The sequence below is a fragment of the Lygodium microphyllum genome, chromosome 25 (assembly GCF_053477565.2).
Source record: "Lygodium microphyllum isolate KBCC chromosome 25, Lygodium_microphyllum_v1.1.10, whole genome shotgun sequence".
NCBI classification, from domain to species: Eukaryota; Viridiplantae; Streptophyta; class Polypodiopsida; order Schizaeales; family Lygodiaceae; genus Lygodium; species Lygodium microphyllum.
In genome coordinates this window covers 25652267-25674583 of record NC_141159.1, presented here as the reverse complement: position 1 = coordinate 25674583, position 22317 = coordinate 25652267, and the positions used below count along the sequence as shown (strand labels likewise).

The window sequence follows — 22317 nt, the reverse complement described above, 5'->3', positions numbered from 1 at the left end:
ATCCTGCATTCTAGGCTATCACGATAGCTTGAACTAGGCCTACAATCCGGTCATCATCATGTTCTCATTTTTTGTAACACGGCAAGTCCACCATCCTGCATTCTGGGCTATCGCTATACCTCGAACTCTACAATCCGGTCATCATAACGTTAGCCCGAGGTTTATGGGAACGAATGTTTAGTACACAAAGGGCACGAGCATCCAAGCATGGCATAGGACCGCGGGCTTGTAGCGGGAGCTCTATCTGTTTCTCTCTCTCGTCCTCGTTCTCCCCCCCGGCCCCCGGTTCTTCCCCCCTCTCTCGTGAAACTTTCTCATTGCATCTTTGGCCCCTTAATTTTCTGCGAATTCTTTTCTCCTATCATCTGCCTTTCCCTGAATCCGCACTCGTTATAATCGTCTCCCATCATATCTCATATAAATTCATACGCAAATCTTTTCTCTGCTTACACATCAGTAATCAGTCCACCTTCCTTGCTCGTCTGCCCTCTCGATCAAGCATTTCTGCACACAAAGGTACTGTTTTGTCCTTGTCTGTATGCATATTTGCAGTAGGGCCGATATAAAGCTCAATCATGATTCTTGTACTTCTTACTCTCACTCGCTACAAGTTTGAAGGCGTACATAATCAAAATACGATACTGAAGCTGTAACCCTCAGCAATTAAGTCTGAAGTTTGTGGCTGACTTCTTCATCTTCACGTTCCCCTGTTGCAGATAGGTTTTGTCATCTCCTGTGGATGTCAGTTCTTGGTGTTTACGGCATGGATTGCTCTCTCAGAACTTGGCCATCAATAACCCAGGTTTTTGCCCTGCAACTCACAATACGATTTTGCTATGTATAGCTGACATTAGGGGTTTTCCAAGAACTTGTCAATCAGGGCACCCCATCCACCAAATTATCCTCGTTTGTGACCTAGATAACTATTCATTCTGAGTAGTCTTCCTTGTGTTTTTCCAGTTCGATGAATTCATGTGGACGGGACTCGGGGATATAGATCGGCTTGAAACCTTGGAGCAGATGGACATGTCACTGGACGTGAACACAGGTTGTGCCAACATTGCAGACTTTAAGGCCAGGCCTTCAAGCTTCACATCCATGGAAAACCAGAAACCCTTCCCATCGTCCGATCCAGTTTTTGGTAGTAACGCACAGGCAATGAATTACGAGGGTTTTGGTCCAGCTCCAAGTTTGGAGGACCCCAGTTTTTTCTCTTCGGACTCCCTGGAACCTACGCGATGGCAAAGTATCAATGCTACAGATCTAGCATCTGTGTTAGATAATGCTTTCCCCTGTGACAGTGCTTCACCTGTTCCGGGTATGGAAGAGGCATATCCGCTCTATGGTACTGATTTGTTGCTGCGACCTCAACAAAGCCTGAGTGGGGAGGTTGAGTTTTTTATGACGAACCCCATGTCTGACTCACTGGCAGCAACAATGCCAAGTGATGTGGCATTGACAGACATGGAATCTGCATCAGGGGATAGTTCATCCTTAGGAAGCAATCAGATTCAATCAGACAACTGGAATGTAACAGCAGACATGGTTGATGCAGAAAGACTGGCCCTGTAAGCACTACATAAATTTTACTTTAAATGATGGCTTCTTGCTGCTTTTACTTCTTTCCACGAGTGGGTTTTGATTGCTTGAGCATGTCTGTTGCATTTGGCAAGGTAGCTTGCATACCACTTAAGTTAGTTCTTTGTTTTGAATCAGAGTGGAAACCTCTGTAGAAGCAGTAGGAGACACCCTGCCTCCAACGTCAGTGCCATCTTCTACTCCTCCTCTTCAGGAAGACAGACTACCAGATTTGGATAGCTCACAGTCGTTGAGTGGCAAATCTGAAGCACATGGCAAACAGATAGAACTAATGGATCACCGCCCTTTACTCTGTACAGCAGCCGGAAGTGGGGAACATAGTGTGTGCAACACTTCGAGTCAGTCAGCCAGCATACAGCAGCCACACAATCAACTTGATATCAGGCTGCAGGTATGTGAAAGGGTATGGGAATGATTGGAACTGTGAAAATGTTAATTTGTGAACTTTGACTAACAAATTCTAGAAAGAGCTAGGTTTTGAGACAGCAACAATGAATGCAAAACTTGGTGGGTTGATTCTGAAGGGCATTGTTTTCTTGAATTACCACATGTGATATTTGTTTGCCTCAACCTCAAGTAAGCAGAGGTATCTTAATCCAAACCTGAGTGATGTTTGTTGCTCTTAGCTTTGTGCTACAGCATCTTATTATATTTGACCCCTACAATTATGGGGAAAAAAGTGTGTAAGACTGCAACGTATTAGCTGGTGGATTTTCAATGTCTCTAGGTTTTCATTGGACTGCACCTTATTTGTTTCCTTATTCTTCTATGGAGAATATTTGGAGCATTTGTGCTGATTCTAAGATTACTTCAAAACCTGTGCACAGCATTGGCAGCAGACATCCTCCCAAATTACACAAGATCACTCTGCTGTAAATAGCTCGAAGGCAATATTGATGGGTTCCAGACAAGAAATCTCTGATATGAAAGTGAGCCGAGCCAAGGTATGCACTTTTCTTTGAAGTACCAACAGTTTCAATGATTAAATGCAGAGCCTATTCACGTCTTCTCTGGACCATAATACATATTTGAGACATCATGATGTCAGGGCATCTGATTCATAGTTTGCCTGTGATCCATGATTTTAACTTGAGGCTTGGCATTATTTACTTCACAACATTGTGGGGTGGGCATCATATTCAAAGTATAAGAGTGTAAATTATTGGTGGCAGGCAAGCCGAGCTCGACGCCTTGCTGCTAGTCAAAGACGGGCTGAAGGCAGGGCCAAAAAGTATCCTCTTCGCAAATTGATCCGCATGTCTTCTGCCTCACATACTTCACGTGACAGATTAGGAAATAGTTTGGCAACATTGGTGCCAATCTTGCATACGCCTGTACAGATGGTTCCTCAGAATCTAACTAGTCTGCCTGGAGCAGTGCAGTCATTTCAAATTAATCCCTTGAGCCAGCAGATGACTCACGTACCTGTTGTCATTCCTGCGCCTCCAGTCACATCTGGCCGACCATCACTATCTTACCCACTTTTGAATTCTAATCCTGTGGAAGCAGATTCAAAGTTCAATATTCAGCAACAACAAATGCAGTTACATTGTGAGGTGTGAAGCAAATTGTTTTGTTGGAAACCATTATCATTATCACTCTTTTAAGCTAATGATCTGGGACATTTAGGACCCAAGACTAGCATCAGAGTATGTTGTGATGGTTTTTAGATAGCTGCAGATACTAAGCTGTTGAACTCATCGCTATGTGTTGGATAGCTGCAGATACCAAGCTGTTGAACTCATCACTGTTTGTTGGACACATATGATGTGCAGGCCAAAAGCTTTACGTCAGAAAGTACTGTTGTCCAGGTTCCATCCGTACAACAGCCTGTGGATCCATTGCTCAATCCATCTAATATGGTCTCTCAATCAACTGCCTTGCAGTCTGGTCAGTTATTGGATGTAGCAGTCCTCAAGCAATTGGAGACTGTTGTAAAAAAGGTAATATGTTCATAGCCCTTGCAAGTCAATGCACTTGTTGGATTCAATGACTCTAGCGTACATGCTTATAATTCTCTCATCTCTACAGTTAAATGAACAGACAAGGCTCTGCATTAGAGATTCATTATATCGTCTAGCAAACAGTGCAAAAGAACGGCAAAAGAGAGCTGATTTTATTGGATCAAACTTTGGCACCAAGGCATTGGATCCTAAAACAAGGTGCGCACATCCTTGTTTTATTGTCATTGTTTCCAATGATTTATCCATGTTGGTGCATTATAAACGTATGTTAGACTAGCATCAAATGTTTTATTTGAAATACACAGAATTGAACACTTTTCAGCATGAAAATTGAAGAGACTAGGCTGAGAGTACATCATTCTTGTAAGGCTCTGAAACATTGCACAATGAAGATTTGTCTTGTCTAGAACTGACTTGGTGACACTAAATAGAGCAGATTGGAAAGTATGAGAGCCATTTGTTTAACTTCTAGAAGAATTTTAGGGATAGCCTATGTTCCTTACGTGCAAATCAAGCTGCTATTCAAATACTGCTATTACAGTTTTAGTGATAAATATTCTATTCGTTAGCCTTCCTTGATTGTGTGTGAGTCAAGACTGCAGTCTGTACCAGGAGTTCTGAAGGTCTGTAGTTGCCAAAGATATTATTGACAGCCTGGAAATTTCTGCTGTTTGGTTTTTGGCCTTGTCTAGCTTTTTTCTTTGTTTGTGATGGGTTGCTCTTTTTCATCTTGGTGTTTTAGAGCTCCAGATAGACAAGCAGAAAGTTTACATTTGTCTGCACTTGCCTAATGCGGATTTATGTATATCAGCATATGGGAATTTAGATAGACACAGTGGCTAACAAGCATGCATGTGTGTGCACTCTGCTTCACTGTCTGCTGTACTAAGACAGCACAACATTTGTTGTGGATGCGTCCCGACACCAGAGATATTCCACACTATCTGCAGTGCTCTGTCTCAACATCCCTTGTGTGCATTAAGCATCTTCACATATCCTCTTGGATATTTGGTAGATGGACTTTGGGCTTTCTATTTTTTTTTTTCATGGACAATGTATTGGCCTTGTTGTCAATGGAGATTGACCTCAATCACAGGTTTTTTGGAACTTTGCTGGTGGACAGAAGTACTCTTACTTCATTGGTCCTCGTATAAATTTCATTGGATGCCATAGCCAGATGTATCCATTTAGCCTTGCTTTTCCACTGTTTTGATTTTGGTTTGTGAGAGAATTTGTGCATTTGTTGGTGTGCCTGTCTGCTGGCATTAACTTGCAGAGACACAATGCCATCAACTTGCCAGCTTTGTGGTGCAGTGAATGAGCACATGTTACATCTGCTTTGCATTGCCAAAAAATAGATACTTACGTCTTGGAACATTAAGCAGAAGATACTCCTAGTTTTTTGGTAATCCAAATGTGGACTGGTTCTCCTATGTAACAAGGGGGAAAGGCTGCCAACAATGAATCCATGCTCCAGCCTGATTGCGATCCTGCACACTTCTGTGCTTCATACACACAGAGCATGCATGCTGTTCAGTGCAGGACTGGCCCTCATCAGCTACAACTAGCTGCGGCCCTTGATCCTGTGCCATTGCTCTTTCCACAGAAACCAGAAACCCTATGCCTCAATTTGCCCTTGATTTGAGAGTTTGCGGAAGCCAAATTGAGTCTTCTCTTGTTGCACGCAATACATCCCTGCCGTAGACTGCAAACTGTCTTCCAATCTGCCGTCAATTGACTGAACTACAAGAGTAGATCCTCATGCATGGCTGAGATATGCATGCACACATCCCATGGCAGCCATGCAAACCCTAATTCTTACTGATTACAGAAGGAGAAGGAGAGGGAGAGGAATAGGGAGACGAGAGGAAGAGAAGATGTGGATGAAAATGGGAGAGGGGGGGGCAAAGAGGGAGGGGGACAGTAGGTGAAAGTGGGAGAGGGAGAGGGAGAGGGAGAGGGAGAGGGAGAGGGAGAGTAGGCTAAAGTGTAGATGCAGCGTGAATGGAAGATATGAGGCCTGAGCTCAAGAGAGGGATATTGAAGAAGATGAAGGCTGATTTGTGATGATGAGATGAGAGGGAGTGCTGCCCTGTTATAACAGTCCACATGAGGGAGAAGACTAGAAATTTGAATGAGAGATGGAATTTGGAAGATGAAGTTTGGAAGAGGAGTGGGTAGGAGGAAGAGAAACAATGGCTGAATAAATGGTCAGATTACTTTAGCAATGGGCACTTTTTAAAAACAGGGTCCAACCTTCAGTTTAAATGGTTGACTGCATGAATGCACGAGTACGATACAGAACTGTATGGAATGGTATCGTACAGAATATTCTGTATGCGCATGGAATGCAAACCTGGGCAAATCTGCCCATGCAATTTCAGCCCCCCAGCTGACTCTCCAGTCCATTTTTTAATTCAGCAACAAAATAATTGGCCTTGCCCATGTTTTGACCACCATCCAGCCTCGATTTTAAATTTCAACCTCTATGAACCAAAAGTGTTTGGAACTTGCTATTCCTTCACAAACCTTAGACCAAGACATTAAATTATTTGATTCTATAATCCATATGGCACTGAAAGCTTTTCCCCATGGAGCTATTCAATGCCTTTGGCCCAAATTTGTTGTAGGCACCCACTAGCATAATAGCATTTGTCATCCACTACTTCTGCCAATGTCCCCCACCACCCAAACTAGTTTTGATTGCCACTATGACTCATATCTTAGCTTAATTTCATATATGCACAACACATGTGCACAACTTAGTTGTCCCAAGAGAAACAAGTTAAAAATTCGAAACCCCATGATAGGTGATTTCAATACTTAAGCATTCAGTGTAGCAACTTTGCCTCATTTTGTGATCGATGGCCTTGAGCATTGGGCTTGGGATGCTTTGACAATTTCCTCAAAGAAACAATCCTTCTGAGTTTGTATCTACATTCTTTTCTCCTTAACATTTGAATACTTAGGCTAGATTGGATAGGATGTATGTTTGCTAGGGTGACTTTCCTTCTAGTGGTGCTCAATATGTGGGTGAAGACATGAAACTTTCTTTCAAATCATTACCCTTTGGTGTTAGAAATGATCCATCAGCTGTTGGATGCTTTTAAAGCCATGCTACGTCATTTGCCTTTGCGATTCAATCAATCTCTTTTGCTGTTTCATCAATTTTCAAAGTATAAGCTGCAATTGATTGCTGCTTTTTGGTAGATGGGCCCCTCTTTGAGGGTATGTATGCATGGTTGATTTTTCAAGAGAATACACGTATGCTGTACCAAGAAAATAGGATTTTGCATGCATTTGCTGTTAGAGCTGAATGTAGCACTTGCAAACTTTGATAGAGCATTCTTTGAATTTGAAGCAGGCCAGGGATAATTTTGATGAGTTGGTCACTTATCTTGGAGTAGTTGAATTATGGAGTTCAAACTCTTGAAGATGAGCAATATGCAAAATATAAATTGCTGGCCCATTCAGATCTTTCGCATGACACCAACTGCGAGACTCATGGTTTTTTGGCTCTTCTCCATCAGAAATATGCACACAAAAATATTGTGGCTTGATGAATACTTAGGGAATGGCTATTGAGCTTGAAACTATCATTTAGATGGTGCTTGGATTACTACAAAACTTTGTTGGGCTCACAAGAAACTCTCGCTAATGTTGTTCATGTTGCTTGTCATTATATTATGGACATGGCATAGGACAAGATAACAGCAGAATGAGCAGATTTTGTGGAGACTGTATCACTCAAGAGGGGGTGGAGGTCTTGCACCATTTTCTACATAGGAAAAAGTCTAGGATGGGATGGCCCACCAAATGAACTACTCGCAGCGTACTTTGATAATCTTGAGGACCTACTTGCTTGACTTTGTCAGCAAGTTTGGCGAGAGGGCTAGATTGTGGTGCTTCAATTATTAGCAAAGGTTCCTTCGGCTTAGGTTGTGGAGCAATGGAGACCCATTTCAGTTATTTGATCATTTTATATAAATATTTTCTAACATGCTTTAGAAAGTTATTTTAGAGTTGATTCAACCACAGCAATATGGTTCTTTTAAGGGATGGAATATTATGCATAATCTTTTGAATGTTCAATTTGGGAGGTGGTTATGATTAGGTTGGAAATTGAAACGCTTTTGATCATGTTAGTAGGTCCCTCCTTTGACGATTAATGTCTTCTGTGGGTTTTGGCCCTCAATATTGATACAATTAGTTCTAATGGAGTGGTGCACACTCAATGAAGGGGTAACTCAAAAGAGAATTTTCACTTGGTCCCTTTGTCAAGGATGCCCCCTATTTCTGTGTTGTTCGCGTTGGTGACTTGTTCGATGCTCTCCTATTGGATAAGATGGCAGTTAATGGTGAATTCATTGGTCTGGCCTTCCCAGTGGTGCTAAGCATTTAGGACCATCTCTTGCAAATGATTCATTTATGTTTCTCAAGGCTGAGAAATCTAATCTGGATGGAGCAATGGCCATTTGCAGGCTGTTTGGTCTAGATTCCAGCCTCAACATCAATGCATAGGAATCCATGTAAAGAAATATTCGAACAAAGGAATAGTGTACAATGGTATCACAATGAAAATAGTAGAACTCGAAGGTGAAGAGTAACTCAAAGATAATGAGAATGAATGGAGTCACGCTATGCTAATGTGAATACAATGAACCTCAAACCTTTGTCTTTTGGCTGGATTGGGGCAAAGATGAGCTAGAAGAGGACTCTCTAACAACTCTGAGAGTGTGTTGCACCTTGAACAGTTGTGGAAACGTAGCAGGCAGCCTCCATAAGTGATTAGCTGATGTAAACACAGATTGTGATATTTGAACCAGCTGACATTGGTATTAGGCAGCAGGGTGGTCTGCATAATGATGAAAGCACAGGGCTGGTGATGAAAATGCAGGGTCTGCTGCAAAAATGCAGCTGTCCGAGGCAGGATGACAGGTCCTAGATGAAGCTGGTGAACTAGGCAGCAGCTGCAGGTGCAAATGCAGCAGTAGGCCAAGCTGGCAGCTGTCTGTACACTCTAGGCAGGCTTGGCGGCAGCTGCACAAGCTGGAACAGATGTCGATGATGAACAACAGCTCCAATATGCAGCCAAAAGTTTGAGTGTTTGCTTTTGGGACACTGAAACTTTGGAACATTTTGAGTTTTGGGAGTGTTTAAAATGAGCTAGTTAAGGTTTAAACTATAAATGACCTTTTAATAGCCTAGCACTCTAGATGGCCGGATATCACTTTATGAATTGAGATATCTGCTGTATAGGGTGTGGATATGAGTGGGAGATAGGTGCCAGCTGATATAGTGTGATAATCTACAAAACAAGATGGCTAGTAGCTATTCAGCCCACCTACTTATAGATAAGGAACCAACCAAAGTTTGTGGGTTTGCTTATGGGACATAGAAACTTTGTAGCATATTGAGTTTTGGGGCTGTTTAAAACAGGCTAATTTAGGTTAAAATATAAATGCATGTTTTTTAGCTTAACAATCCATTTTCATGAGTTGTATAGAGAGAGGTCTACATGCTTTGGTTTAACGAGGTGGGTTTGTTTCTTGGGGAGAGATTTCTAGATTCTTGGGGTATCCCATTGAGGGGGTGGATTTGGCCCCTTGGGCATTGCTTTGTTCGATGTCTTCACACATTTATGACAAGTTTATGTATTGGAGATCTCAAGGCTAGCCTGTACATGTGCGCCTTAAAGTTGTACAGACGGTAATGATAAGTACAATCTCCTATTTCTTGCGTTTGCTTCCTTGGTCACAAAAGTCATTGTGAAATTGGTGCATCCTATCTATTTTATGCTATGAAAAACCAAGGAAATCTTTTGGGTCACAAGTATGGTCTCTTGGCAACATGTACATGTTATGAGCATGGGAAGTGCTTTTCGAGAAGAAGGAAATTGCTCTCACAACGTACAACAGAAGAACTTTAAAGAGAAATTGAACTAAAACTTGACCGCGAGATAACTCAATTACAAGAGAACTTGATTACAAGAGAATGCTCAAAAGAGCGTGGCTTGATTACAAGACAAGACTAGAACAAGATAAAAATTGGAAGAGAACTTACCTCGAAGGAGTCTCACAGCTAGTGCTGGCAAGTCTGAAGGGTTTGTAGCCCATGACCCCTATTTATATTGTAGTCTAGGGAGGTTAAGGGAGACACATTGTTATAAGAAGATGTTACATGGCATGACATGCATGTTGACACGAGCGATGATATAAACAATGGTGGATATATGTTCTAGAATGTTCTCGAATCTTCTAGAGACTTAATCGAACCAAGGGTTGTTCTTACTTGAGTGTTTGTTATAGTACCACACCAAAGCTTTTGGGTGGTGTTGCCTTGTTAGATGGCAAGATTCATATGATGGCTTTGCGAATGGCCTTGTTATAGTCTTATGTAAGCAACATCATCCTTGGGCAAACATTTCTATGTTTTCATTGAGGAAATTAGCATCTTACATGGTCGCATTAGAATTTGGGCCTTGTGGTGGCATGTGTTGAATGACTCAAGTAGTCAAAACACCATAGTTATTTCTTCTTTCGCACTTGATTGCTTTGTGGCAAGAGATCCTTCACTTTACTACTTGGGATACTTGTGACTCTAGAAAGGAGGCTATGAAAACAAACGAGAGGGGGAAGAGGTGAAGGACCCAAGAGCACACACACAAAAGCAATGGAGACTTGAGAATACAGAGAGATAGGGCTGAAATCTTCTTTTTCTTTCTTCTTCTATACAAAGAACTAAGTTTACAACATGATAAAAGACTAATATGAAAGTCCTACAATGTATGTACATCTAGTCACTAAGTGTGCAATCCACTAAGGAAAGAAGAGGTGGCACAATAAATGTGCCATAACCAAGGGTGGACTACGTGGGGGAAGTCCAGCTGTAGAATCGTTGGCGCATCCTCATGTTAGTCACCTAACATGCTAGTGAGTAATATCTTGCCGTATTACCAAGATGTATAGTGGATGCTAGCTCATGTAAAGCTTGAGGCTAACCCATGTAAGCTAAGGTTTTTGTCACATCTAGGTTGCTTGACTAGCTTGATAAGCATATGGACATGATAAGTTTATTAGGATGGCACGATTGAGTTTGAGGACTATACAAGATGTTATCATTCCTAGATAATGTTGGGTTTATTCTTTCCCTCATATTTGGCAATACTTTTGGGCTTCTTCGGGTTACAGGCTCATTTGGACCAGCATATAGAAATGGTTTTGGAGGTATTCCTATTTGCCTAGATTTCAGCCTTCATCCCCATGGTTGGACTAAACTTTTGTGCGGTTTTTGGATTCTCTCTTGAAATCATCAGCCCATCAGGTCTATTGTGAGATGGTTTAGGATAAGGGATGGGCAATTGAGAAAGCAAATAAAGCTTGATTTTCTCGGGAAAGTAAAGCTAAGTGGTTGATTGATTGCTTCAATTATGGTCAAAGCTTCCCTGCTATGGGAAAGTTTTTATATGGAAGCCTCTTATCATGGGTCTCCCCACAAGGGATATGTTGCATTGTCACAAGATCTATAGAGGTAGATCATCTTTTTATTTCTTGCCCAATTGCTAGACAGGTTTGGGGTTTTATTTTTGAAGTATGGACTTAGTAGCGATAGGTCAGTGTGTAATCATCCTTTCTTGGGTTTTAGATATGTTGCCATCCATATGGCATAGACACTTCAGTGTTAGAACTTTTTCACATTTTTCATTTGTTGTGTTGGATTGGTATTTGGCACATCTAGTGGACACACACTACCTCATGTATCCATGGTCATGTGAGTTGTGTTTGAGAATTGTTATTGTGGCAAGTTAGTTCCATGGTCCTTGTTTGTTTGATTCTTAGAGAAGTGGCTGCTTGGTGGATGATTATCATCCATTACTACCCTAGTTGTGCTTGCTTTGTGATTTGCTTCTATTATTGCAGCTGTAAACAGCCTTCCTTTCGGGGGAAGGGTGGTAATGGTCTGATTAGGCACTCATTACAGCAAACATCAAAATCACACAAATTGAAATACAAATGTTACCACTTAATCTTGGACAATGGACTCCTTGTTGGCCCCAAAACTGGCACCTCTTGCGGTGTTTTCTCTATCTTGTATTGCAATTGGATGAAATACACTGATACTGGTCCAGTCTCCTTTGCTTTCCAATGCCTCTTCTTGTAAAAAATGACCAGCAAGCATTCAAACCAATTTGTCCCTTGGTTTGCTTAGGAATCGGCCTTCAATTTGCTCCTTGGAAGACAAATTCTGCCCCAAACTTGGTGTTGCTTGGCTGGTCTCTTGAAATTCTTTGAAATCCCAAATTTCAGTTGCTGAATTCCAAGTACTAGGCCTTGCATTCCAAGCATGCTTCCCAAGGTGGTTGTCAAACCCTAATTCCTGCTGTAAATTAGGGTTTACAGCATTGAATCTTTGAATTCTTCACCTCGAATGGCTGAAATGGCAGAGATTTGCGGAGATAACTTGAGAGCTAGCTAGAGAATGAGAGAGAATACTAAGGAGAGAGAACATTCAGACTTCCATTTCGGAAATTTGGTCGATCTCCGTTGGTGCCTTGTTGGAACAACCCTTGGAGCTATCATTGACAGCCAAAAGGCTGTCGCTAAAAACTCCTCTTTCTAGCTGTTGCCTACTGTCAAATGTCCCTGAGCTATTGTCGCCTAGCTGAATGGCTGCTCCTCATGGCTGAGAATGCCCCTGATCAGTTGGTGACTTGTTCCACAGCCCTCTCCTTAGTTGCACCACACCAGAATGACTCTCTCCTCTCTCCTAGCCTCCTCTCACTTCCATGGGCATGTTCTACCAGGTGCTAGCCTTCTAATTGCAATTTCCAACAATTTCAACCAAATTAAATTATTTTTCAGAATACTAATTCTGAAAATTAATTTAATGATTAATTTTTGCTCTGGAAAATAATTATACCAGCCAACATTTAAAGTGGCTAGGCCAACTTGTCATCCAAGCAATTTTGAGCATTTATTATTCCTTGAATTGGCATAAATAAAGTAATTTATGGCTAGTTCTTAATGTCACAATTGACATTAATGACCAATAAAAGCTTCTAGGCAAATATTTGTCACTAGGTAATACCTATCAAGGAATAACTTATTACAACTTTTGCCTTTGGCACTCGTTTACTTCTCAAGGTCCTTGGCTCGTCATTGTGAAAGGAAATAACTTGCACATCACATGTGTACCTCACATTTGCACATTTGATTACCAACTTAATCAAATGCTAAGCAAAGCATTAAAATTTCACATCCCCGTGTCAGCAGGCTTGTGTTTGTTGTAGCTTGTTGGCTCCATTTGTTGTTTTCTAACTGATTTTTAGTTTGCTTGGTTGGCCAGAAGGCCCTTTGTAGATATTTCAATTTATTAACTCAAAACTTGTGTGTGTGAGAGAGAGAGAGAGAGAGAGGTGTTTACGAAAAAAAAGAGAGAGAGAGGTGCAAAGTGTGCTTGAATGGCTATTCGATTTCCACAGCTTCCTATCTTGTGATGATTTTATCAAGCTGCAGGTCTTGTACTTTGTGAGTTCCCCTCTCGTTAGCCAGTGCAAGCTTAATTTATTACATTGCTGTTTGTAAGCCATTGTATAGGTCCATTGCCCATATCACAGCTGACCAACCCTTGTTTGCTCTACCTAAATTTGCAAACATGGATCATTATCTGTGGAATGGGAGAAAACCCTTGCCTAGGAATCTGCACATGCTTTGTTGAAGATCTTGAAAGCTGCAAAGCTAGATAGCTTTATACTCCATACTTCAGAGGTCATTGTTACAGATAGATGTGTTTGTCCCTTTTTGCTGAGCCTGTGCAACAACCTTCTTCTTTCACTGTTCTGCACAGAGCACCAAATCCATCCTGTAGACACTCATCTAGGAGCCTCAGCAGCTAGGCATACACATATTTCAGGGAAGAATGACTGAACCATAGCTTAAAGCATGGGCCAAAAAAATGGCTGCTAATGATGCCATCTAGTTCCTTGATAAGGGTTACTATCTTGATACTCCTCTATATGGAATTGGGATGGTGTGCTAGCTGCTCAGCAAAGTCAGTCCATGGGGTCTTGGTGAGTTTGCCAAATTGATGTATGGGGTCCTCCACTCTGACCTTACATGATGGGTTAATATGACAAATTTGGAACAATGTGTGAATGTGCACATACACTTGCATGATACCCGTCTTGTTAACATGCTCAAAATTATAAGTTATATTGTATTGAAATTCAAGAATGTGTGAACGTGCACACACTTTGTCTAACCTTGCGTCTACCTACTCTGGGTTAATGTGCTTAGATTTGAGAGCAAATGTTGAATTGCAATACATTCAAATATGCTTTCACACAAACAAGCTTACAAACACATGTGCACATATTATTTTGGTCCAATTGAGAAATTTTTCAATGTGCTGCTTTTTACAGGAGAGTGTGTATTTTTAAAATATCACTTTGCACTGTAATTCATAGTTTCTGTCATTTTGTTTGGTATTATATATCTCATTTATTTTCTCATAAGAATGTCTTCTTGTAGCAAGTGGGTAGTTGACCTCTAAAGAATCTGACGGTTCTCTCTTTGAAGCACACTACCTTCTCTAACGTTATCTTCCTCTAATTTATCAGTCTATCCTTCTTTTGTGCAGCTGTACAGATGCATCAATGGAAACTCAAACTAATCCAATAGACCGTTGGGTGGTAAGCCTGCTGTTCTGTATACCCTCCACTGCACCTGAAGCCAATCGCCAGACATGTTCAACTATGTCTAGAGAAGACGTGAGCCAACTCATGTTCCAAACTTCAAACACTACTGATCATTGGAACACTTGTGGAAGCTTAGTCAATTTGCACAATCGGCCTCTTCACATGCTGACAGGTTGATATTGTGGCATGGAACTGCATGTGCCCAGCCAACTTCTCAATGCTTGGAATCAGGCTTTGAATGACTCTAACCCGCCAAGACACTTTCCTGGAAGACATCTGAGCAAAAAGTGCTTGCAGCTGACTTGTAGAAAGGAATTGACAATGTCGGAGAAGCAACTGTAAGACTGCTCCCATGCTTGGCCGTCTTTCCAACTGCTCTGTACATAGTGACTTAAGAAGAGATGGATGAATAGTCAGAATTACTGATCATGAGCTATACAAGAGTACAGGCTTATGAAATAAATCTTCGGTACAAAAATCCCCATTGACCATGTAGAGTCCTGACCACATTAACCTTTTCTTTGTGGTCTCAAGACAGTGGGAACATTGTAAGCCAAAATCTCACTGCATGTGTAACTATGACAACTTTGTTTTTTGCTGTTGTGTGGATAGGAAATTAGGAAACCTAAATCTATAAGCTTTGTGGATTTTTAAGTGACATTTTCATGCGGAGTTGTACTTAATATGCCATCAGCCATAGCAATGATTTCAAGTTGCCTTGCCTTGGAGTTTTGACAAACATGGACCCCTTGAGCTACAGGGGTGGTGATTTATTTGCACACAGATGCACCAGAACAGAGACACAAGTACCCCTGGTGCACACTTCTTGTTGGCAGAACAAAAGCTGAAAGGGAAAATTACCAAGATACCTTTATTTTTTGGTGGTAATTCTAGTATCGTACACCAATGAGTTGAGAAAGTGCTGATGATTTGTCAAACACCACGATCCAAAATACTCCAGGGTAGATCCTTGATCCAGAAAAGAATGGACCAGGGAAATTGTTTTAAGTACTCGAGGATAGACTCCTTGCTCCAGAAAAGAATGGAGTACAGAAATCTTAGAGCAGTATGGTGCAATGATATTTTGTAAATCTCAAACTGAGGGATTATTTGGTAAAATTCACAAAATAGAAGCATTTTGGTTTCTCTTCTGAAGGTGAGAATGAGAAATAATCATCAGAGAATTCACAAAAGGATATTGATTGAGATTAGAAAATGCCAGACATTACTAAATGTGCATACATACATGTGTACATATATTGACATGGTTTTTACATTACCAGACTTTTGAAAGGAAGACAAAACTTTGGGAGTTAAATGAAACTTGACCATCTCTAATGTCAACGATGTTAAGATGTAATTGAAGGTAAAATATTGACCGTGTACAAGCTTTTACTTCCCAGAACCGTTAAAAGATTAATGTACAGGGTCAACCTTCTTTGGCTTTACAATAAGCCTAATAGGAGAAAAGATTGTGATATGATACTCTCTCTTCTATATTATAATGTTTTAAAGGTGAAGACATCAGAGCTATGGGGCATCTTGAAGGTGCAGGGCAATGGTCAGAATCCACCACCCTCTATTATTCATGTAAAACCTAACCGAGCAATGCTTCTCTGCATGTCTCACCATCATGGCAGTTGCACCAAGTGAAACTCGTATCTTTCAGTACTATCACCTGTATGAATAATATCCAACCATCTGAAATTTAAAGGTCAAGGCATTCCATTTCTTCCTCTCTTAATTGGTCATACAACTAGAACCGTGTGATCTATCCTTGGTGCAGCATCACATTTCAGTTGCTGAGTAAGAGTGCTTTCCTACGAATCAATTTTAGGTCCATATTTCTACTTAGATGCATGATCTGCAGATCAATTAGGATATGTTGAAACAAACAAAATACTCTCAGCTTCAATGTGTATGTGGACAGACAATATTCGCTAGCCCATAAAAGTCTGGTGTAAGATCACTGATTAGAGGGTATGTCCTCCACCTCTCATGCCTACTTCTAAAAGCGTATTGTACCCTGGGACATCAAAATTACTGATATCCTTTCTGATTTTATTTTCTGCAATGCTAGGATGTCACAATTGCAGTGCCGCAACATCTCGCAACCAACTTTTAATCTTTATTACACAAAAACCTCCGGACATTTGAAGTAATGGTTGTTGTTTTCCTTCCTGCCCTACAATGTCATGATCAGCATCAGGATTCGTCTGCATCCCCTTCTTTCTTGTTCAGCACAGCAAAAAGGTTCTTTTCAAGGAGAGCTTTATGAGTCAGGCTTTTTGATGGACATTTTGCTTGGCTTTACTGTCCTTATAATGGCATGCAGTCTTGTTATCTATTTCGTGCTTTATTAGAATTCTTAAGTACGCCGACAGACTGCTGTTCTAAGCTTCCTTGCTTGCAGCACTACCTCGGCCAAAAGATTCTCCTTTGCCACCCTTCTCCTTCTGCTGATTATGTGTGTTTCTCTTCTTACCTCCCCTCTGCCAACTTGTAGGGCCATTACATACAAGGTGGCCACTTTTCTTGCAGTATAGCAAAGCATCTAGGTGTAACTACTGCTATCTGTTTAGCATCAATGACATCTAGACAGTCTGGTGGTTCCCTCCTGCAATCCCATCAAATGCATGCCTTTTTCTGAGATCTGCAACTCCTCTTCTATCTATACAACCACCTTGAGGGAAGCTAATCCGGAGTGGGATTCGCATAGTAAAACTTCCAAGAGAGGGGATTTCACTCCGTGGCATGACAAACATGCAAATTCTGTTGCATGGCAGACGCGGTTGAGGATCCATTCCCCCTCCACCTCCACAGATCTAATTAAAGCAAAGTAGAATCCCTTGCCAAACAACAAATTCATATCGATGAGGAGAACATATTTATATTGATGAAGAGATGCCTGATTTTTATTTCATTGGGGATATTTCCCATAAATGGGGGTTAAAGAGAATCAGAACACTAATACGTGCATACTGACTCTGAATCCACAATGAAGAGTCACTTTTTAAAATTTGAATTGGCTCCACGATGAAGCGAATTCTTCTGGACCTTGGCCTTCTCCACTCACTTGTTCAAAGAATGCCTGCAAAATCCACGTCCATGGGCATCTAACGACCGTGTCGTACGCTTTTGTACCGATATAATCGTTTCTGTTGTTTTGCTGTCTGAGGACGACCATCACGGAAGGGGACCCTGCAGTCAATTGGCAGCGATGTACTGAAGCTGTTACGACTGCTTCTAAGGCACATAGCAAAGCTAAATCTGTTAAACAGGAAGGAAAAAGTGGTGATGATGCTGCCAAATGTGGAAAGGGTATATTGCCTTCTCTTGCTCTTCGTCCGCATGATGAATTTTTCTGCTGCGACTCTTGCAAAATGTTGTAAATTTGGAAGATTGTAGAGCTGCGAGAGGCAAACCTGCAATTGGAGAGCCAAGCGGGATGTAGATATCGGATTTTCTCTGACTCCCTCGAGGCTACGTCGGAGAAGTTCATCTTGTGATGTTGTATTAATCAAGTTATACGAGTTTTACTTAAGTACATACATTAGATTGTGCATCTTAGAACGTCAAGTACATACATTAGGTTGTACATGTTAAAACATCATTGCATAATTCAATTTTCAAAACTATAAACTTTGGATAATTGTAACCGTTTATAATGCTCAAATATTACAACGAAAATTAAGTTGATGAATATTTAACATAATACTAAATTACAAAAAATACTCATGTAGCATAATTTAAAAATATGAATTTTCTTTATACAGACTAACAATTATTTTTGGATTCTATTAAAATATACATTGCTAAGAAGATCCATTACTTTGCTTGCTCTCATTGGGTGATCACTAGAATCACCTCTATACGTAGTGTCATAGGTGTTAATTATTAACCTGATAGGTCCTTGATGTTTATTGGATGCACTTTCAATAATGAGCACGCGTTTTGGTAGTTCATATCATTTTACACATTTTCAACTACTAAAGCATAATTATATGAATGCATCAAGAAGTTAAAGGTGTGTGTAGAAAAATGTTGAGTATATTTAACATAACATTACATATAATTAATATGTGTAGTTGTATGCTCAACTTCTTTTGAGGTAGTAAACTTTTTAGGTGTATATGGGTGGAGAGTCATGACTCACAAGAGCCACTCTTGAGAAATAAAGAAAGAGAGAAACTAGAAAGTTGGTCACAATTAAAGGAAAAACAATAGCACTTTGACTCATAATTCTAAGGTTGTGGGTTCAAGCTGGGTGTATCACTTGGTTGGACAACTTCACATTGTATGTTCATGAAAGTTCGAGCCCATGCTAACTCCAATGCTTGGTTGGTACTCCTCCTTGGTAGGGTCACATAGGGCACATTTTTTTTTTTTTCATTTGGCTTGTGAGCTATCCTATTTTTGGATAGGAAAATGCTAGCATGGCTCTTGCCCACTCTCCTGGCTATCATATTTGGAAGGGAGGCATCCTCCTTGTGGCCTAACTATTATGGTAATCCTTTTATCAAGGATGATTTGTATTATGCGGTGGCAAGAATGAAGGTGCCAGTGGGGTTGTAGCCCAAGTGGTTTGAGTGTGTTGGTGGTACTTGATTGAGTGCGCAAGTTCAAATTTTGGATATATAATTGAAACACTTTCAAAGTTTATGTCTTCTCTAAAAGAAATAACAAAGATTAAATAAAAGTTAGTCTCTTGGGCCATATTGCTTACCAATTTGAACTCTTTCAACCATTATGGGAGCAATATGAAGATAATTTGTGAGGAACTAAATATTCTTGATAAGTAAGAGAGAGAGTCTTTTCCTTCTTCTTTTGTATCTTCTTCTAGATGTGAATACGAAGGATTTGAGGTAGTTGTTGGTGGAGTGCATCACTTGGATCATAGGATCATTGTCAAGCCTTCAAGCTCAGAAACTACAATGCGGGAAGGTAAGTGAGTCTTCTATACCTTGATGCCATTCTTGTGTTCTTTGCAAACACAGAGATACTTGTTTGGTTTGGAGAGCTAATGTACAAGCCAACTAGGTGAGAGATAGTTGGGCCATGGAAGGTTGAAGCTTTGAAAATAATAAGAGTTTTGTCCCATGTCCCATTGTTGAGTGTTGAGCCTAACATTTTGGTTACATTGCTAGGACCAAGGATGGAATCAACTTGTCAAGATGCTCCTATTTTTACAGTGTGGTAGATTAGGAGGGTTATGTAGTTGAGTATGAGATGGAACGTCAAAGGAGTTGATCTCCCATGCTTGTGCCTTGCATACTCTGAAACATGCATGGCTAGGTTAGGAGGTTGAATTAAAGCAGTTACAAGATGGATTGTCCTTCAATATGATAGACTAGGTTCAAGGAGGAAGAAAACACAAAACTCAAAAGCTAAAAAACTTAAAATAAAAAAAATCAAAATATACAAATATTTAAAACTCAAAAGCTCAAAACTCTTCTTAAGCCATCAATTTAGGTAGCATTGTTTTAATCATTGATGATTCTTCTTGCTCATCAATTTGTGTAGCATTGTTGTGATAAGAGAATCGATGATGATTTTTTGTGTGTGCATGGTAATGAAAAGTAAGATTTTTGGGATTTTGATTAGGGTGGAGGATGTTTCCATGACTGTTGAGCTCGCCTATGGATTCATTGATCCAAGTTTTTTTGGGAAAACAATAAGCCGAGATTGGGAGAGAAAAAACCATCATATTTGGCTACACGATCATTTCATGACCACACCAACAAACTATTGGTCCCTCCACAAGCCATAAGGGCTATGCAAAACATCTTGATCATAAGCCATTTAGGATTTCTCAATGCGTCATCATGCTTTTCTCCATGAATGGTTACTTTATGTGCATCATGAGTGCACACATGCATGCAAATGACGGGCAAGGATAGATCCCAAGCTTCTTGTTTTGTCTTGTAGTAAGCTACTGGCCTAGTAGTCCTCCTTATGAATGTAAAACTTTTCTAACACTACATTTTTTCTTGTGTGTGTGTGTGTGTGTGGGGGGGGGGGGGGGGGGGTGCTTTATTCTTATTGACTTGGTGAACTCGAGAAATGAACTTGTGCTCCCAAGGAGTAAGCATAGATACCATCCATTCTATCAAAATCTAATTGATTGTGAAGTTACTCTCTTGTGTGCTATTATAATTGAGACCCAACCACACACAATTTGAATCGACTTGCACCATGCTCATACAATAAACCCCCAAGATATCTTTTTCTCCATAGCCCCCATGCAAATTCACTATCTATGAAGGGTAATGACAAGCAACAAATGCATGGAAAAGTAAGGACAAGTAATGCACACACCTTTTAACTTGATTGATCACTTTCTTAGGGATTGTTGCCCTAGTGTGTAAGGCTATGCTATGTTGGCCATTAATTGCGACCTTGCCTAGAGTAGCAAGATAAAAAATGCAATCACTAAACTTGAGGAGAAGTCCATGCAAATTGAGGGTTTAAGGGACTGGTTGAGGATAGAGGAGAGAAAGAGAAGAAAAACATGATCTATAAGGTGAGCAAGCACAAAAGGGGAGACAACCTTGGTTCACCATGGCTGAATTCAGCTGCTCATGAAAGTACAACTTAGGTCACTCTCACTCAAAAGTTGATGTAGACCCTTGGGTTGTTTATATAGCCTCAACTGGCTAGGGTTAGGGTTTCTCCTTCCCCTCAGGACCATTCGCACGTGGCTGCCCTTATCCACTCCTGCATAAGGAGAGGAGAGTTCATATGCCTATACTCTCAACACCCCCCTCAATGCTAGGTGGCATTGGAATACAAAGCATAAGAGAATGCCCCCCCTTAACCCAAATAAGGATGCCTTTATAGAACAGGCTTACAAGGATGGTTATAGATAGATAGGATACATGACTTAGAAGAGTCGATCATCTGTGGATTGGGAGGAAAAATTGGCCTCCAATTCCTTAGGCACTTTAGGATGGTTAGGACATTTACTTGTAATATGTCTTGTCTTCTTACATTTATTACATTTCATCTTTTTTGGTATTTTTTCCAATAGTTGTTTGCAATCTGCCATTTCTTTTTACAAAAAGTACACTTATTGACAACTGTATGCACCAAGGCTTGGTCACAGGATCTTGGAGTAGATGTCTGATTGGTGCTTCCTTCTTTGTGATTCCTTTTTTCTTCATCCAAACATGATTGGAAGGTACTTGCCAAGGTAGAATTGGGAATATTAGTAAGGGTTGTTACAACTGTGGGAAAGACCTTTGTGATAGCTTTTAAAAGAATGGCTATAGCATCTTTATCATGGATTGGTGCTTGCATTGAAGAAAGCTGTGTCATGAGGCCTTTCATATGAGAAATAAAATTTCCCAAGTCTTCTCCTTCCCTATATTCCAGGTTGAAGAATTCAATCTTAAGGAAAATCTTAGTGTTTTTACATGTAGCACCATAGAGCTTTTCAAGCTCATCAATTTTTCCTTGGCAATGGAAAGCTGATCAACATGATGAATCAAGGATTTATCTAAGTGTAACACGATTATTGCTTGAGCATGTTGATCATCCTCCACATCAGAAAGATTTGTAGGATCAATAGCTCTAGTCCCTTGAATGAGAGGCCAATAACCTCTCTCCATCATTTTGTACTTAATGAGTACTTGCCAAGGGTGAAAGTCGCTGCCATCAAATTTATGAATATGAGGACGAAGGTCGGCATAGGCTGAGGCCATAGGAAGGTCTTACTACTTGCTTAGTGCAAGTAGTAGTGTCTAATTCTTTACAGGGGCCACTAGTGCAAGGATGACAAATAATGTAGATTTTACAATTAAAACTTCAAGGTTGACAATGGTTGAAAATCATACATATGGAGTATTTCGAAATAGGACTTAGATGGTCCTTGCCTTTGACCAACCCTTTTTTTGTGCTTGACTATTTTCCTTGGCTTTAGTGAAGTAACCTTAGATCGCACTTCTGGCTTCTCCTGATAATGTAGCCTATTAGAGGAATTCTTAGTGGAACACGACTTATCAATCAACTCTATGCTATGGGATGAATTAGAGGAGAGTAAAATAATACTCATCTCTA

At 40.5% G+C, this 22317-nt stretch overlaps 1 protein-coding gene across 2 annotated transcripts; it reads left to right on the top strand.

Annotated features, from left to right (window-relative positions):
- The first annotated feature begins 268 nt into the window (after positions 1-268).
- Positions 269-15444, top strand: LOC148013994 (uncharacterized). Of its 2 annotated transcripts, none has more exons than XM_087666356.1 (9): positions 269-516; positions 717-802; positions 961-1568; positions 1717-1990; positions 2427-2543; positions 2772-3155; positions 3375-3542; positions 3643-3761; positions 14202-15444. In XM_087666356.1, the coding sequence occupies exons 2-9, from the start codon at positions 740-742 to the stop codon at positions 14434-14436; spliced, it is 1968 nt and encodes a 655-aa protein (XP_087522482.1). In that variant the 5' UTR covers positions 269-516; positions 717-739; the 3' UTR covers positions 14437-15444. The 2 variants fall into 2 exon arrangements, with proteins under 2 accessions (XP_087522482.1, XP_087522481.1); XM_087666355.1 differs by having other exon boundaries at positions 270-516; positions 3631-3761.
- The last annotated feature ends 6873 nt before the right edge of the window (positions 15445-22317 follow it).

Coding starts and splice junctions, on each gene's coding strand:
- LOC148013994 (XM_087666355.1), top strand. CDS start 740: ATGTCAGTTCTTGGTGTTTACGGCATGGATTGCTCTCTCAGAACTTGG. Junction 1,569..1,716: donor GATGCAGAAAGACTGGCCCT/GTAAGCACTACA, acceptor GTTTTGAATCAG/AGTGGAAACCTCTGTAGAAG. Junction 1,991..2,426: donor AACTTGATATCAGGCTGCAG/GTATGTGAAAGG, acceptor ACCTGTGCACAG/CATTGGCAGCAGACATCCTC.